A 20,018-nucleotide genomic window follows, 5' to 3' on the forward strand; every position below is an offset into this window, starting at 1 on the left:
CAGTAATACCATGGTCATTACACCAGTTACTAGTAGTTTTAACACAGTAATACCATGGTCGGTACACCAGTTACTAGTAGTTTTAACACAGTAATACCATGGTCAGTACACCAGTTACTAGTAGTTTTAACACAGTAATACCACGGTCGGTACACCAGTTACTAGTAGTTTTAACACAGTAATATCATGGTCAGTACACCAGTTACTAGTAGTTTTAACACAGTAATACCACGGTCGGTACACCAGTTACTAGTAGTTTTAACACAGTAATACCATGGTCAGTACACCAGTTACTAGTAGTTTTAACACAGTAATACCATGGTCAGTACACCAGTTACTAGTAGTTTTAACACAGTAATACCACGGTCGGTACACCAGTTACTAGTAGTTTTAACACAGTAATACCACGGTCGGTACACCAGTTACTAGTAGTTTTAACACAGTAATACCACGGTCGGTACACCAGTTACTAGTAGTTTTAACACAGTAATACCATGGTCAGTACACCAGTTACTAGTAGTTTTAACACAGTAATACCACGGTCAGTACACCAGTTACTAGTAGTTTTAACACAGTAATACCATGGTCAGTACACCAGTTACTAGTAGTTTTAACACAGTAATACCACGGTCAGTACACCAGTTACTAGTAGTTTTAACACAGTAATACCATGGTCAGTACACCAGTTACTAGTAGTTTTAACACAGTAATACCATGGTCAGTACACCAGTTACTAGTAGTTTTAACACAGTAATGTCATGGTCGGTACACCAGTTACTAGTAGTTTTAACACAGTAATACCATGGTCAGTACACCAGTTACTAGTAGTTTTAACACAGTAATACCACGGTCGGTACACCAGTTGCTAGTAGTTTTAACACAGTAATACCATGGTCAGTACACCAGTTACTAGTAGTTTTAACACAGTAATACCATGGTCAGTACACCAGTTACTAGTAGTTTCAACACAGTAATACCATGGTCAGTACACCAGTTACTAGTAGTTTTAACACAGTAATGTCATGGTCATTACACCAGTTACTAGTAGTTTTAACACAGTGATACCATGGTCAGTACACCAGTTACTAGTAGTTTTAACACAGTGATACCATGGTCAGTACACCAGTTACTAGTAGTTTTAACACAGTGATACCATGGTCAGTACACCAGTTACTAGTAGTTTTAACACAGTAATACCATGGTCAGTACACCAGTTACTAGTAGTTTTAACACAGTAATACCATGGTCAGTACACCAGTTACTAGTAGTTTTAACACAGTAATACCATGGTCAGTACACCAGTTACTAGTAGTTTTAACACAGTGATACCATGGTCAGTACACCAGTTACTAGTAGTTTTAACACAGTAATACCATGGTCAGTACACCAGTTACTAGTAGTTTTAACACAGTAGTACCATGGTCAGTACACCAGTTACTAGTAGTTTTAACACAGTAGTACCATGGTCAGTACACCAGTTACTAGTAGTTTTAACACAGTAATACCATGGTCAGTACACCAGTTACTAGTAGTTTTAACACAGTAATACCATGGTCAGTACACCAGTTACTAGTAGTTTTAACACAGTAATACCACGGTCGGTACACCAGTTACTAGTAGTTCTTTTTTTTTTTCTATATTTTTTGTCCCACGATTTTGTAACCCATTTTTCACCCCAGTGTCAATCATCTAATGTGATCCTGGGCTCTACACACCCTCCGCCAACCTAGGGAGAGCAACGGACTTAACTCATGCTTCCTTCATGCTTGAGTGTCCAAGTTGCTCCTTTACACCTGAGAGGGGGGAGTTTCCCTGGTTGGACGTAGCGCGTGGAAGGAGCACGTTATTCCAACCAGTTCCTTTCCCCTCCGTCAGGTGTCCCGGCTGGCCAGGGGGAGGCAGTTTAGAGACCAGGATTACTGCATGTTTTTGTGAGGGTACCTACCCTAGGGGACACGGGGAGAACATGCAAACTCCACACAGAAAGGCCCTTTCGCCAACCCCGCCTTCGGGTATGGGCACTGATGACGCGGAGGAGGAAACACGCCGCCAGCACCCACAGCGCCCCGAGCGGGAATCGAACCCAGGACCTTCTAGCTGTGAGGCGACAGCACTACCAACTGTGCCACCGTGCCCCTAGTTACTAGTAGTTTTAACACAGTAATACCATGGTCAGTACACCAGTTACTAGTAGTTTTAACACAGTAATACCATGGTCAGTACACCAGTTACTAGTAGTTTTAACACAGTAATACCACGGTCGGTACACCAGTTACTAGTAGTTTTAACACAGTAATACCATGGTCAGTACACCAGTTACTAGTAGTTTTAACACAGTAATACCATGGTCAGTACACCAGTTACTAGTAGTTTTAACACAGTAATACCATGGTCAGTACACCAGTTACTAGTAGTTTTAACACAGTGATACCATGGTCAGTACACCAGTTACTAGTAGTTTTAACACAGTGATACCATGGTCAGTACACCAGTTACTAGTAGTTTTAACACAGTAATGTCATGGTCAGTACACCAGTTACTAGTAGTTTTATCACAGTAATACCATGGTCAGTACACCAGTTACTAGTAGTTTTATCACAGTAATACCATGGTCAGTACACCAGTTACTAGTAGTTTTAACACAGTAATACCATGGTCAGTACACCAGTTACTAGTAGTTTTAACACAGTAATGTCATGGTCATTACACCAGTTACTAGTAGTTTTAACACAGTAATACCATGGTCAGTACACCAGTTACTAGTAGTTTTGGCTCTGTGGGCAGGTGCCAAATTAGCATCTCCATGAAGCTTGTCAACATACTGAAGCACAATGTACTCTAGAAAGATGGCTGTGTTGAAACCAGGGGGGCAGTCAGACAGATATTTAACCAGGGGGGCAGTCAGACAGATATTTAACCAGGAGGGCAGTCAGACAGATATTTAACCAGGAGGGCAGTCAGACAGATATTTAACCAGGGGGGCAGTCAGACAGATATTTAACCAGGGGGCAGTCAGACAGATATTTAACCAGGGGGGCAGTCAGACAGATATTTAACCAGGGGGGCAGTCAGACAGATATTTAACCAGGGGGGCAGTCAGACAGATATTTTGTGAAGCCACTAAGGAAATCGGGACATCCTGAAAGTTCATATAATGGCCTGTTGTGGCGCTGTCATTGGGCCCAAAAATAAAACATAGCTCCATAGAAGTCCATGTATTTGGGCCCAACTTCACCTAGACTGTATTACCTTAATAAACATGGTCATGAATACGTTCTGCTTCCAGTCACTAGTTTAAAGTCTCATTTCTAATGTCATAATATTCTTTTTGGAAAATTATGGTCCCATTTATTAAAATAAATTACCATAAAGTTGCATGTTCTGAGGGGCGTGGCTACCGTTACAGTCTATGATCGGGATTCCCCACCCACTCGAGTCAAAATAAAAACCAACTAAGAAGAAGGGGGAAGTCCCGCCTCGTTGTCTGGGCCAGCCAATCGGCCAGCTGGGCCCAAACGGAGCCAGCCAATGGCCAGCTGGGCCCAAACGGATCTACAAAGATGGCAATTTACAATTCAAGGACTGACAGGCTTCATCTTACGTCCATATCAGACCCGGCAAACGCTTTGTCCATATTTCTTTTTACAGTCTATGGTTGAAACCAGTGTTACATTTCCACTGTCAGTGGATCAACACCATAGCAGATAACACAGCCTAAATCATCACTGTGTTTTGTCATGTCCAGAGTCTCAACACAACCATCTATAATATTATATTTTACAGCGCTGTGAGCCTCCGTACAGTGACAAGCTTTATGTTGACGCTGATCTTCCTTCTCAGGCAGCGCTTGGCACCTACTGTACCTGCCCACAGAGCCAGAACGACACAGTGACAAAATGACAAACAAAATAACGTAAACCCGATACCCTAAACTTGTCCATTCCACCGCGGGCCGTCATGAATCATGCTTCCGTTGTAGCGTCGCAGTGCGTTGACTGTCGGAGATATCAAATTAGTTAAATTAACACTGATTTTACAATATAAATTGGGGGTCCCAGAGATAGAAATGACATTAAATTGGGGGGTCCGTCGTAGACTAATGCATGTCAAACTGGGGGGGGGGGGGTCGTTGAAATTAAACGGGTTGAGAATCACTGCTAGAGCTGAAAACATCTACTCTTATGGGGGTCCCTGGCATGTCTTTTCAAATGGGGGTCAATTTGGGGGTCCTTGACATTAAAGTTTGGGAACCCCTGTGGTCTAATGTAATTTCTAAAACGGGTAGTCCCAATACTTGATTCTGATTGGCTGGTTAACGTCACCGTTGTAAATTCCACCGATAACCCACACCTTCAATCACTTTGTATCATTCCCAGCTGATCCACAGCTCTGTAGCTGTACTGGGGAAGGGGAGCGCTTGATTGCTTTACAAACCCATGCCGTGCGGCGCGTCTAAGCACCGCCCGGCTCATATGACTGTGAATGTGTGGCTCCAGGCAGCCCCGTAAAGACATCAAGCGCTATTCTCCCGTCACATAGCCTATACTTGCCGAGCACAACAAGGAAGTGTTGTGGCTCCCTCTGGTGGCGCAAAGCGTAGCTGCTTTTGTAATAGAGCACCGAAGTCCTGACGTAACTCGCTCATCCCTTCGATTCCCCTGGTTCGCGGAAGTAATTTCTCTATGGAGAATAACATGGGGTGATCTTAATATAGTCTACTATAAGCGTTGTGGTCCAAAAAGAAACAAGCTGTCTCGGCGTTATTGTCAGGGAGGTGTCTCTGTATCGTTTGCAACAGTCAGTCACTCATATATGATACAGTCTGCAGCTTCTAGCGAAAATCGAACTAATTCAGTAGCAGTAACATTAGCGTTTTCTCTCAGTCAGTTGAATCTTCATATCCATATGAGTGAAGCGGCCGGGATGACATGTTTATTTTTCAAACACAGTTGTTATATGAGGCGATCTCAAATCGCCTCAATGGGGATTTCAATGCAACTAAACAAATACATGAACCTGGGGACTGACGCCCTCTACTGAAAGTGACGTCAGACTTCGGTGCTCTATTCAATCGTTTTATTAGGTTAATATTGCTATATGTTTGTAACCGTTTTAGAAAAGCAATAAGCCACTCGAGGCCCCAGCTTACCGGGTATTTTACACTGGCTGGGTCGGGTCTGCCTACGCCCCCAGCCAGTGTAAAATACCCGCTAACCTGAGACCTCTCGTGGCTTATTGCTTAAGCATAGTTTCCTGGGGGTCCATGACAAAATAAAATGAGTTTAAAACTGGTACTTTATAAACCAGACACTCCCATCCACACACACACACACACACACACACACACACACACACACACACACACACACACACACACACACACACACACACACACACACACATACACACACAGTCACACACACACACACACACACACACACACACACACACAGTAAGAACACAATCCAAAGCTGATGTCACACATATGCAAATACTGCCATTAATGTTTAATTAATCAACTAATCTTTTATTCGATGAGCAGTTGGAGGCCCCCCCCCCCCGTGCCCCGGAGTGTGTGTATGTGCGTGCGTGTGCGTGTGCTTGCGTGTGGTATTATTATAATACTTATGAGGGCCAAACGTCCCCTATAATGTACAGTAGAATTTGAGAAATGTAACAATTTTCCTGGTCCTCACGGGGGAGAAAATATTGATTTATGGATATATAAAGGAGTATAATAAGGATAATAAATATACACAGACGTTGGATGGGTTGCTAGTAGGCATGTAACGATTCGCTCCACTCACCATAAATTATACGATTCGTATCACGATATGAGGCTCACGATACGATTTTACACCATATTTTAAACAAACTAAAAACAAATCCAGAAAAATTACAGTGTTTAAGTTTATATACCGAGTGCCGCGCTACGAGCTTGTATAGGTCTGCTATTTTTGGAAAAAATCGTGAAAATGCGGCACAAATCTTTGAATATATATTCTTTTTTTTTAACCCATTCTGAACGGGAACCCATTTTGGTGTTAGCATCATGTTATTCTTTAGCTATTGAAAAATAGCAGATCTACAAGCTCATAGCGCGCCACCGAGTGGCGCGCTACGAGCTTGTAGGTCTGCTATTTTTTGGAAAGAAATCGAAGAACGACTGACATTTTTTTAATCTGATCTCAGGTCAGAATGGGTTAATCAGACCAGTGTGTGTCCAGTGGAAACCTCGTATGAATCTGATCTCAGGTCAGAATGGGTTAATGAGCATCAACAACCATCAGCTGGTCAGCTTCTATACAGTGCTCTACTGAAAGTGACTGAAAGTCTCATTTCTCTCCAAAAAGCACTTGATGATAGAAAGCTCACATCTCACATCACACACACACCATAATTCACTAGCTAGAAGAAATAAATACATTGAAAATTAATTATTGTATTGTATTAAATCGATTCATATCGTCGGGATTAATATCGATATCGATATATCGATATATCGTTACATGCCTATAGTTGCTAGGGATAGAAGAATGAATTAATTATGGTGAAAACACATCGTTTTCAGATCAGGGACAGATTCTGGGTTCGGGTTCGGGTTACGCGTTCAGAGGTTTTACGTTTAGGGCTTTTGGGAGGTTGGAATCGTCACAGATTTAGTGACATAAGTTACGCGGTCGAAAAAACAGCCGAACCTCCCGACGACTCGAGGAGACTCGCGAGCGTCGTGGAACGGCTAATTAACGGCTTGAGGTTCGCTATGCGCGACACACCGGCGAAGCATCGCATTTTTACGACAATTATACAATCCTAAAATCGGGTCGACCCTCACAAGTATTATAGCAACACACTGTGTGTGTGTGTGTGTGCGTGTGTGTGCGATCCAGAGGGAATGGCATGAGTGTTGATGACAAATTTAATCTTTTAGTTTTAGTCATAGTCATTTTTCTAAACATTCCATTTAGCTTTAATGTTGTAGTGTTGTTAGTCTAGTTTTTAGTCGGCCAAATATCACTAGATTTTAGTCGACTAAATCTATACAGTCGATTCAGTCGACTAAAATGGCGGGCGGGGCTTGATGCCGTTCGTTAACGGTTTAACCCATTCTGAACGGGAACCCATTTTTGGTGTTAGCATTACGTTATGCTTTAGCTATTGAAAAACAGCAGATCTACAAGCTCATAGCGCGCCACCGAGTGGCGCGCTATGAGCTTGTAGGTCTGCTGTTTTTGAAAAATCGAAGAGTGACTGACATTTTTTTTTTAGAATCTGATCTCAGGTCAGAATGGGTTATAATCAGACCAGTGTGTGTGTCCAGTGGAAACCTCGTATGAATCTGATCTCAGGTCAGAATGGGTTAATAATGTGTCCTTTGGGGGGAGGGGGGGGGAGGATGGGGTTGTGGCCCGGGGGGGCGTGGCCTTAGTTTTGGCTCTGGAAGAGTGGGGGCTGCCTCTGGGAGGGGGCGGTGTCCTGGTGGTTAGGGGCGTGGTCAGGGGCGGGGCCTCTTAGCCTTGGCTCTGGAAGTGGGGGCTGCCCCCCCCCTCCCAGCGGCGCGTCAGCACGTCGCAGCCCGTCTCCGTCACCAGCAGGGTGTGCTCAAACTGCGCCGAGCGGCGCCCGTCACGGGTGACCGCCGTCCATCCGTCAGGCCACGTCTCGTCCTGCCAGCCCCCTGGAGAGAGAGAGAGACACGCACACACACACACACACACACACACACACACACACACACACACACACACACACACACACACACACACACACACACACACACACACACACACACACACACACACACACACACACACACACACACACACACACACACACACACACACACACACACACACACACACACACACACACACACACACACACACACACACACACAGGTTTGTACATGTGTTTGTTAAGTCTTACGGTAAAAAAGTCTAATGTTGTTTGAACCAAAAAGTGCATCTGCGTCGAAATGGACTCAGTCCACGCAAAAGCATTATGTTATACTTTACCTGTTGAAAAAGAGCAGATCTACAAGCTTTTTTTTTCTTTTTCGAAAATAGCAGACCTACATGTTACCCAAGGTTCATGTTTTAGGTTATTAGACAAAGTAAAAGCTGAGTGTTAGTTGTTTTTCATTTGCTGCTTTCTTTCGTTTTAGGGGTTTTAGCAATTTTTTGTACAGGGGGGGGGGCATTCGAACATGGGGCTAAATATGTATTTCTTTACAAAAGAAATATGGTGATTTATTCTTTTATTATTTACTATAGTCCTAATAAACCCAAATAAATTATATCTGGCCACAAAAGATCACGGGATCTATTGAATGTGACAAACTGAGCCATATGAAATCTGTGTTAACGGAATCGCGGAAATGACCAATAAAAATGGAATTGGAATAAAACGCGGAATATTGCGGAATTGGCCCTAATCTGGGCTGAAATTCAGGGAGAAAATGGAACATTCAGTGGTGGTCAGGTTTGTTCAGAAATCAAGTGAAGACGGAGGAGCGAGCTTTTTAGCCACACGCGCGAACGTGCACATTCTATAGTCGCGGTTCTATACCTACATTTATTTATATTTCTGAACGGCGGTGTCGTTCGCCAAAAAGAGCAGAGCTACAAGCTAACAGCGTGTCGAGGCTCAATGCGGCGTTCATTTGAAGATCTGTCCCTTTGCTCCCACCGCCTGTCAGCAGCGGAGCGAACGCAGCAGGGTAGCATTAGCATGGTAGCACAGACGACAGAAGGAGTTGCTAGGACCCCGACACGTTGAATACTGAAGTTAATTAGAAAGTTTGTAATGTTAAAACATCACTTGATATACAGTATCATGGGTTCATATAAAACAGATTTCAAATGGCTCTATCCAATACTCACCTTCACATATCATGGGTTCGATGGTGAATACGTGTCCCGGCTTCATTACTCCTACTGCTTTGTTTTCTACAAAACAAACACAAAACAAACACAGACACAGACATGTGAATCCCTTGACTCCTTCAAAACCGCTCTCAAAGGGCACCTACGGACGGCTGCGATTCAAAACTGGCCTCTGTAAAATCTGAAACCCCCCCCCTTTACCCTCACTGTATATGTATCTTTTCCCTTTTTGCTTCCTTTATGATGAATTCCTGTTCTGTTCTTTAACTACATAGAAGTGTCTATTTGTATGTCTCTAAATGTTTTGATGAATTGAACAATGTGGACCCTGTTGTAAACAAGTGTAATGCTTAATTACAAAAACAAAAACTTCCAACAAAAACTCTTTGTATTGAGTATTGTATTGTATTGAAATGTACTGTAATTCTACAAACTGTTAATAAATATTTCAATCAATCAATCAATCAATCAAACACATTATCCAGAAACCCACGTCGGAAATTAAATGCAAGGAATTCAACAGTCAGACAATGTAGTTGGGGTCAGTATCTCGTGATGAATTGGTCGTGTGGAACAGCCTGTGTGTGTGTGCGTGCGTGCGTGCGTGCGTGTGTGTGTGTGTGTGTGTGTGTGTGCATACTGGCGTAGTGCGGTACGTTGGGCGCGGTGTGGAACAGCCTGTAGGTGTGTGTGTGTGTGTGTGTGTGTGTGTGTGTGTGTGTGTGTGTGTGTGTGTGTGTGTGTGTGTGTACATACTGGCGTAGTGCGGTACGTTGGGCGCGGTGTGGAACAGCCGGTGGATCCCGTGCCCACAGTAACAGTGTGTGTGTGTGTGTGTGTGTGTGTGTGTGTGTGTGTGTGTGTGTGTGTACATACTGGCGTAGTGTGGTACGTTGGGCGCGGTGTGGAACAGCCTGTAGGTGTGTGTGTGTGTGTGTGTGTGTGTGTGTGTGTACGTACTGGCGTAGTGCGGTACGTTGGGCGCGGTGTGGAACAGCCGGTGGATCCCGTGCCCACAGTAACTCCTGACCACGGAGAAGCCGTTGGCCTGGGCGTGTTTCTGGATCACGTTCCCCAGCTCTCTGTAGCGCACGCCCGGCTTCACTGAGGAATACATTACCCACAATGCTTAGAGCAGGGGCCATGACATCACAGACAGTGTCCATGACATCAGTGTCCATGACATCACAGACACTTTGAGATACGATGATATCTAAGAACACAACATAAAAACCTTGTCTCCCAATTAAACATCATTAAAATGAGATCTGGATGCAAACGGGGTTAAGTGTCCCAAAAACAGCGTCGATAGACTGCATAAGGAGTTCATAAGGGTCTTACCAGCGTCGATAGACTGCATAAGGAGTGCATAAGGGTCTTACCAGCGTCGATAGACTGCATAAGGAGTTCATAAGGGTCTTACCAGCGTCGATAGACTGCATAAGGAGTTCATAAGGGTCTTACCAGCGTCGATAGACTGCATAAGGAGTTCATAAGGGTCTTACCAGCGTCGATAGACTGCATAAGGTAAATGGTAAATGGTGCATTTATATAGCGCCTTTATCCAAGGCGCTTTACATAGATTGTGCATTACATTCACCCATTCATACACCGATGGCAGCGGAAACCATGCAAGGCACCAACCTGCACATCGGGAGCAATTAGGGGTTCAGTGTCTTGCTCAAGGACACTTCGACAGTAACTCTGGGGGAGCCCGGGTTCGAACTGGCAACCTTACGGTTACCATCCAGGCACTCTACCCCTGAGCCACCGCTGCATAAGGAGTGCATAAGGGTCTCACCAGAGTCGATAGACTGCATAAGGAGTTCATAAGGGTCTCACCAGCGTCAATAGACTGCATAAGGAGTTCATAAGGGTCTCACCAGCGTCGATAGACTGCATAAGGAGTGCATAAGGGTCTCACCAGCGTCGATAGACTGCATAAGGAGTGCATAAGGGTCTTACCAGCGTCGATAGACTGCATAAGGCATTGGTAGGTGGTCTGGACCAGTCTCTTGCCTCCCTCGTCCACGTCGCCCACGTAGAAGGTCTCGTTCAGGTCGCCATGGAAACCGTTGTGATAGACGGTGATGTCCACTGCAGGGAGAGGTCAAGAGGTCAAACACACTCCACCTGAAGTGGGATCAGCCTATCGGTGACTCCTACGACTCTAGGAGAACCTGGAAGTACACCTGATAATGTGTACTTTATACTTTTGGTACTAACACTTTGAGGGCTTTATATTAATCCATTTAGACCTGACGTCGAAATTAAAAAAATGTCTTCTAAATCATGACAATTTTCTGAAAAACCCCATGTTTCTATGGAGGGTATGCGCATGCTTAAAGTGAATGGCACATCGAGTGGCACATCGAGTGGCAAAGTGAGTTTAACATTGTTTAACGTCGTTTAATGCAATCAGAGAGTAGGTTTCTGTGTGGATGCATGGACTGTCGAGGCCATAAAGTAGTTTTTTGCCACTCAGTAGGCGTTCCTGCATAACTTCCTGGTTTGATGATGATGTCATGCGCATACCCTCTATATCAGTGGTGCTCATACCCTCTATATCAGTGGTGCTCATACCCTCTATATCAGTGGTGCTCATACCCTCTATATCAGTGGTGCTCATACCCTCTATATCAGTGGTGCTCATACCCTCTATATCAGTGGTGCTCATACCCTCTATATCAGTGGTGCTCATACCCTCTGTATCAGTGGTGCTCAATATTTCATGTCAAGGACCTCTAGAATTATGTATTTGGCCGCCGACCCCCATCTGAAAATATGTTGTTCTAGGGACCCCCCCGACAGAAGCAAAGATTTGAGTTAAAAATGTTTGCTGTTCAAAGATTTGCACGCACACTTTCACGATTTTTCAAAAATAGCAGACCTATAATAAGCTATGAGCTTGTAGATCTGCTATTTTTCAATAGCTAAACATTATAACAATGTTTAAAACACCAAAATGGGTTCCCGCCCCAAAATGGCTTAATAATATATTCAATATAGCGAGGCTGCCGGGATTGTTTTCGGAGCATAAGACCGAAGTATTTGCTTCGGTGTTACAGTATGTCCGTAAACGCTAATGACACCATCAGTCTCTGTCTCTGCTCTGCTGGGTCTGTGACACGTCCCTCCATCAGAGGGGAGGAGGGGAGCCAGACTGCGTGCGGTACGTGCGTGCGGTAGGTGTGTGCGTGTGTGCGTGCGGTCCGTAAGACCACCGCCATCACCAGACCACTACTATTCATGAAGGGGTTTTAAATTGTCCACGCTCCCGTAGAGTCCATTTGAGTCACGCTGTGACGGCCGTTCATCATGTCCAAGCTCCAGACTAACCTTTTCACAGGTAGCACTGGCGCCACCTAACTTTTCAGTTGGTAGCGCCACCACAAATTAGTTAGCACCAACTTTTTATTTCGTTTGACCTTATCCCATTCTGACCTGAGATCAGATTCATACGAGGTTTCCGCCGGACACACACTGGTCTGATGAACCCATTCTGACCTGAGATCAGATTCTAAAAAATGTCAGTCGTTCTTCGATTTTTCAAAAAATAGCAGACCTACAAGCTCGTATCGCGCCACTCGGTGGCGCGATATGAGCTTGTAGATCTGCTATTTTTAAATAGCTAAAGCATAACATGATGCTGACACCAAAATGGGTGCCCGGTCAGAATGGGTTAAATAACACCAAGGCTAGCAAAGGTTTTCTTTGGCTGAAGCATAAATGCCTTAAATTAAACACATAACATGTTATATTTCTCACTCTCACACATTCTATAGGAAATTATTATAATGAATTAACCTATAGTGCATTTTTCCATGCTTATTATCATTTGGCTACTGTATATGAAACAGAAATGAGACACACCCCTTACCTTCTGCATGGGCATGTTCAACCTAACGGCCAATAAGGATATTTAACACTGAGGTGCCCACTCTTCTGCATGGGCATGTTCAACCTAACGGCCAAAAAGGATATTTAACACTGAGGTGCCCACATGCCCACTCTTCTGCATGGGCATGTTCAACCTAACGGCCAATAAGGATATTTAACACTGAGGTGCCCACATGCCCACTCTTCCTGCACCCTTTTGCAATGTGAAATGCCACCGAATTCATAATCCTTGCCCACTTTCCTCCTGTCTTTTCTTTATATAGAATGAACATGTGAAAGCTGATGTGCTTTTATTGTGAAGGGGAAAGTGTCTAAACGGCGTGCTGAAACTAGCTGATCTACAAGCTCACAACGTGTGGTGGACACCACGCGTTGTGACCCCTGGGTTAGGCAGTAGAACCGTACCGTTGAGGAAGTCCCCGTCCCCAGACCCCTCTTAAAGGCCCCTGGGGGTCCCCGGACCCCTCTTAAAGGCCCCTGGGGGTCCCCAGACCCCTCTTAAAGGCCCATGGGGGTCCCCAGACCCCTCTTAAAGGCCCCTGGGGGTCCCCAGACCCCTCTAAAGGCCCCTGGGGGTCCCCAGACCCGTCTAAAGGCCTCCGTACCGTTGAGGATGTCCCCGTCCAGTAAGGGTCTTCTGTCGGGGATCCCGTGACAGATGACCTCGTTGACTGACGTGCAGCAGGACTTGGGGAAGTTGTAGTAGTTTAGAGGAGACGGATAGCACCTCCTGGCCGTGCACGCCTACACACACACACACACACACACACACACACACACACACACACACACACACACACACACACACAGTCAGAGATTAAAATAGGGTGCATTTTGCGTCCCAAAACGCAGTTTATAGTTAAGGGACGCAATAAAACAACGACCTCTGCATCCACGGGATGCACTGCTGTACTGGTTTTATTTTGCTAGCTTTAGTTATAATAATAATTTCTTCTTTACATGAATATAACCAATTTGTAAAAATGGCAAAATATGACTCCTAATGTGGTGATTGAAAATTATTTGACGTCCTCTGTGTGTGTGTGTGTGTGTGTGTGTGTGTGTGTGTGTGTGTGTGTGTGTGTGTGTGTGTGTGTGCGTGCGCGTGTGTACCAGATGCACAGCATGGTCAATTGCCTCAAAATGACTAGAAGTGAATGCCCTAGTGTGCGTGTGTGCGTGTTTTGCGTGCGTGCATACCAGATGGACAGCGTGGTCAATCTCCTCGGTGGTGACGCCAGGCTTCACCATCAACGCTGCGATGTCCAACACCTCTCTGGCCAACTGAGGAACCACACCACAGTTACACCATTTAGACCTTCAGAACCACACCACAGTTACACCATTTAAACATGTCCAACACCTCTCTGGACAACTGAGGAACCAACACCACAGTTACACCATTTAAACATGTCCAACACCTCTCTGGACAACTGAGGAACCAACACCACAGTTACCCCATTTAAACATGTCCAACACCTCTCTGACCAACTGAGGAACCACACCACAGTTACACCATTTAAACATGTCCAACACCTCTCTGGACAACTGAGGAACCAACACCACAGTTACACCATTTAAACATGTCCAACACCTCTCTGGACAACTGAGGAACCAACACCACAGTTACCCCATTTAAACATGTCCAACACCTCTCTGACCAACTGAGGAATCACACCACAGTTACACCATTTAAACATGTCCAACACCTCTCTGGACAACTGAGGAATCACACCACAGTTACACCATTTAAACATGTCCAACACCTCTCTGACCAACTGAGGAACCAACACCACAGTTACACCATTTAAACATGTCCAACACCTCTCTGGACAACTGAGGAACCAACACCACAGTTACACCATTTAAACATGTCCAACACCTCTCTGGACAACTGAGGAACAACACCACAGTTACACCATTTAAACATGTCCAACACCTCTCTGGACAACTGAGGAACAACACCACAGTTACACCATTTAAACATGTCCAACACCTCTCTGACCAACTGAGGAACCACACCACAGTTACACCATTTAAACATGTCCAACACCTCTCTGGACAACTGAGGAACCACACCACAGTTACACCATTTAAACATGTCCAACACCTCTCTGGGCAACTGAGGAACCAACACCACAGATACACCATTTAAACATGTCCAACACCTCTCTGGACAACTGAGGAACCAACACCACAGTTACACCATTTAAACATGTCCAACACCTCTCTGGACAACTGAGGAACCACACCACAGATACACCATTTAAACATGTCCAACACCTCTCTGGCCAACTGAGGAACCAACACCACAGTTACACCATTTAAACATGTCCAACACCTCTCTGGCCAACTGAGGAACCACACCACAGATACACCATTTAAACATGTCCAACACCTCTCTGGCCAACTGAGGAACCACACCACAGTTACACCATTTAAACATGTCCAACACCTCTCTGGCCAACTGAGGAACCACACCACAGATACACCATTTAAACATGTCCAACACCTCTCTGGCCAACTGAGGAACCAACACCACAGTTACACCATTTAAACATGTCCAACACCTCTCTGGCCAACTGAGGAACCACACCACAGATACACCATTTAAACATGTCCAACACCTCTCTGGCCAACTGAGGAACCACACCACAGATACACCATTTAAACATGTCCAACACCTCTCTGGACAACTGAGGAACCACACCACAGTTACACCATTTAAACATGTCCAACACCTCTCTGGACAACTGAGGAACCAACACCACAGTTACACCATTTAAACATGTCCAACACCTCTCTGGACAACTGAGGAACCACACCACAGTTACACCATTTAAACATGTCCAACACCTCTCTGGCCAACTGAGGAACCAACACCACAGTTACACCATTTAGACCTTCAGAATCACACCACAGTTACACCATTTAGACCTTCAGAATCACACCACAGTTACACCATTTAGACCTTCAGAATCACACCACAGTTACACCATTTAGACCTTCAGAATCACACCACAGTTACACCATTTAAACATGTCCAACACCTCTCTGGCCAACTGAGGAACCACACCACAGTTACACCATTTAGACCTTCAGAATCACACCACAGTTACACCATTTAAACATGTCCAACACCTCTCTGGCCAACTGAGAGAACACCACAGTTACACCATTAAACCCATTCTGACCTGAGATCAGATTCATACGAGGCTTCCACTGGACACACACTGGTCTGATTAACCCATTCTGACCTAAGATCAGATTCTAAAAATGTCAGTCGTTCTTTGATTTTTTTCAAAAATAGCAGACCTACAAGCTCGTATCGCGCCACTCGGTGGCGCGATATGAGCTTGTAGATCTGCTATTTTTAAATAGCTAAAGCATAACATGATGCTGACACCAAAATGGGTTGTCCAACACCTCTCTGGCCAACTGAGGAATCACACCACAGTTACACCATTTAGACCTTCAAAAACATGTCTTCTAAATGTTAACAGTTTTATGAAAAAAAACCCATGTTTATAGGTCAGTGATGCTCAACCATTGTCATGTCAAGGACCCCCAGAATTAGAGGATTATCTGTATTTGACCCCCCCCCCCCCCCCCCCCCCATCTGAAAATATGTAGTTCCAGGGACCCCCACCCCCCACCCCCCCGCACACCAGAAGCAAAGATTTGAGTTAAAAACGTTCGCTCTGAAAGAATATATATTCAAAGATCTGCTCCACATTTTCACGATTTTTCGATCTACAAGTTAAAACACCAAAAGCTTAGTAGCAGACCTACGAGCTTGTAGGTCTGCTATTTTTGAAAAATCGAAGAACGACTGACATAGAAACATAGCTTTTTCAGAACACTGTCAGGATGTAGAAGACCTTTATAGAATCTGATCTCAGGTCAGAATGGGTTAATCTGTGGCCACTAGATGTCAGCCTTACACACTTTATTGGTAGCTCATGGCCAGGATAGATCACTTCATTTTAAAACCTTTTTGTTTTCATATGAACCCACTTAGACCCGAGGTCTGATTCTACAAACTATGTCTTCTAAATCCTGACAGTGTTCTGAAATACCTCATGTTTCTCTATCAGTGGTGTCTGAAATACCTCATGTTTCTCTATCAGTGGTGTCTGAAATACCTCATGTTTCTCTATCAGTGGTGCTCAACCCATTCTGACCCGAGATCAGAATGGACAGTTTTTTGAAAAAGCTATGTTTCTATGTCAGTCGTTCTTCGATTCATGAGTCCTACCGTGCACACCACACACACACACATGCATGGGGAGTCTTACCGTGCACACCACACACACACACACACATGGGGAGTCTTACCGTGCACACCACGCGCATGCCTTCGATGTCTTCAGGGGGGAGGATCTTAATCTGTGACGTTCCTTTCAACGACTGCTCCGACTCAGACATGCCTGTTTGTGCGCACACACACACACACACACACACACACACACACACACACACACACACACACACACACACACACACACACACACACACACACACACACACACACACACACACACACACACACACACACACACACACACACACACACAGTAACAATGAGTGTACAAATGGAACCACTTTTTTGTGGTTCCACCAAAAAAAGAATATATTTTTTAATCCATGTCCTAATATGACACATATTACCCCCTCCACCCACATAAATTGTGATTGAATAACACAATATGTATTATGTAAGAAGATGTTGTTTTAGTAATAATGTTCCTGGTGTTCTGCATTATACTGCCAAAGCAGGTGAATGTGTTACGATTTAACCATTAAGCTTTTATAAGGACAGATTCCAGACTGTTAATTAAGAGTTACGTCAGGGTTTTAATATGGAAGATGACTTCTGAACACGTTGCTATAGTTTGTTTGACAGCTTTTTAAGTGCTCTAATCTTACAGAACAATAAGAATGCATGCATGTACATATACATGTACAATACATACAATAGCCAGTAATCATCCCCACTCCCCGTTTTAACAAACAGAATACATTGAACACAAAGAAGAATACATAACACAACACAGACGTCCGTTATAAGTGTGTATTGTAGGATGAGCAGACAGTATCACTGAAGCAGATACAGGTACAACCACAGAACTACACACTACTACTACTCATACTACTACTGTACAACACACACACACACACACACACACACACACACACACACACACACAGCTGCACGTGTACAACAACACGCGGAGTACACGCGATATGCCATGCAACACACATACACAGCCTGTAGTGTAGCGACACCCACTGTGCGTGTGTGTGTGTGCGTGTGCGTGTGCGTGTGCGTGCGTGCGTGCGTGCGTGCGTGCATGTGTGCGTGCGTGCGTGTTCCTATAACACCAAATGCCCCTATAAGGCAGTGGCTCCCGCATATTTTTAAATATGGATAAACATGTATGTCTCTCTCTACCTCCACTTACAGCAGTGAGGTATTAGGCTACAGCAGTTGGGTTTAGCATTTAGTGACGGACCGGATGTTATCCCAGATGTGGCTGTATTATTATTATAGCAGCTAAATGTAGCCAAAACACTCCATCGACAACGAATTGTGTATTGAATGGGATCAGTACACATTAAATGTAGAAAAATGTAAAGTTTATTTTTTTACAATTATTTGATTTGGCTTTTGTTCTAGACTAGAGGTACTAGACACTTTTGATTTATATTTACCTCATTGATGACTTTTGTACATTTTTTTATTTTTTTGCTGGTGAAAACAGATGAAATAATCCGGATTATTGTGAGACCGGACCGGACTGACACCGGTATGGATTACTGTGAGACCGGACCGGACTGACACCGATATGGATTATTGTGAGACCGGACAGGACTGACACCGGTATGGATTATTGTGAGACCGGGGCGGTACCGGTCCGATATGGGCTTTTATGGCCGATTCTGATGACATGGTGCATCCCTAGTTGTAGCCGAATACCGCCACAGAGTAAGAGAGAGAGAGTGTGTGTGCGTGTGTGTGCATGTGCGTGTGCGTGTGTGTGTGTGTGTGTGTGCGTGTGTGTGTGTGTGTGTCATACCTGCCATTAGACCAACTTCTGCTGCTGAAGGAGATATCTCACCATTAAAACAACACACACAGGCGCACCCACACACACACACACACAAACACACACACACACACACACACAGACAGTACACACACACATACTGCAAACACAAACACACACACAAGCTCGCGCTCGCACGCACACGCACAGACAGTAGACACATACTGCACACACACACACAGTAGACACACATACTGCACACACACACACACACACATACTGCACACACACACACACACACACACACACACACACAGTAGACACACATACTGCACACACACACACACACACACACACACACACACACACACACACATACTGCACACACACACACACACACAACTAGATGTTTTCAACTGCTGGTGGTCTGCGAGGGTACTGCATGTGGTTCCTGACCATGCATTCAGTAATGAACCAGACAGACAGACAGACAGACAGACAGACAGACAGACAGACAGACAGACAGACAGACAGACAGACAGACAGACAGACAGACAGACAGACAGACAGACAGACAGACAGACAGACAGATCCAAATGCCTCCATAGAAGAGCACTAGATCGTATACGGTATAATTTACAGTACATATTGTTCAAAATAACGATATTCACAAAAAAACTAACATTTTCATAAAATAGGACCACTATAGTTCCACACTCACTCCAGAGGGCCACTATAGTTCCACACTCACTCCAGAGGGCCACTATAGTTCCACACTCACTCCAGAGGGCCACTATAGTTCCACGCTCACTCCAGAGGACCACTATAGTTCCACGCTCACTCCAGAGGGCCACTATAGTTCCACACTCACTCCAGAGGGCCACTATAGTTCCACACTCACTCCAGAGGGCCACTATAGTTCCACACTCACTCCAGAGGGCCACTATAGTTCCACACTCACCCCAGAGGGCCACTATAGTTCCACACTCACTCCAGAGGGCCACTATAGTTCCACACTCACTCCAGAGGGCCGCTATAGTTCCACACTCACTCCAGAGGGCCACTATAGTTCCACACTCACTCCAGAGGGCCACTATAGTTCCACACTCACCCCAGAGGGCCACTATATAGTTCCACACTCACCCCAGAGGGCCACTATAGTTCCACACTCACTCCAGAGGGC

At 44.8% G+C, this 20,018-nt stretch overlaps 1 protein-coding gene across 1 annotated transcript in view; it reads right to left on the reverse strand.

Moving 5' to 3' along the window:
• Window positions 1–6,266: 6,266 nt before the first annotated feature.
• metap1 (methionyl aminopeptidase 1) overlaps window positions 6,267–20,018 on the reverse strand; it is a 39,934-nt gene continuing 26,182 nt past the window's right edge. The window contains exons 5-11 of the mRNA XM_083792474.1: window positions 17,124–17,215; window positions 13,986–14,069; window positions 13,391–13,529; window positions 10,851–10,982; window positions 9,846–9,989; window positions 8,883–8,948; window positions 6,267–7,678 (exon numbers count right to left, since the gene is read on the reverse strand). Of these exons, the coding sequence (XP_083648600.1) occupies window positions 7,512–7,678; window positions 8,883–8,948; window positions 9,846–9,989; window positions 10,851–10,982; window positions 13,391–13,529; window positions 13,986–14,069; window positions 17,124–17,215 (824 nt within the window). The 3' untranslated portion in view covers window positions 6,267–7,511. The remainder of the gene's footprint in view (window positions 7,679–8,882; window positions 8,949–9,845; window positions 9,990–10,850; window positions 10,983–13,390; window positions 13,530–13,985; window positions 14,070–17,123; window positions 17,216–20,018) is intronic.

The sequence above is a fragment of the Protomyctophum parallelum genome, assembly GCF_964188405.1.
Source record: "Protomyctophum parallelum genome assembly, chromosome: 20".
NCBI classification, from domain to species: domain Eukaryota; kingdom Metazoa; phylum Chordata; class Actinopteri; order Myctophiformes; family Myctophidae; genus Protomyctophum; species Protomyctophum parallelum.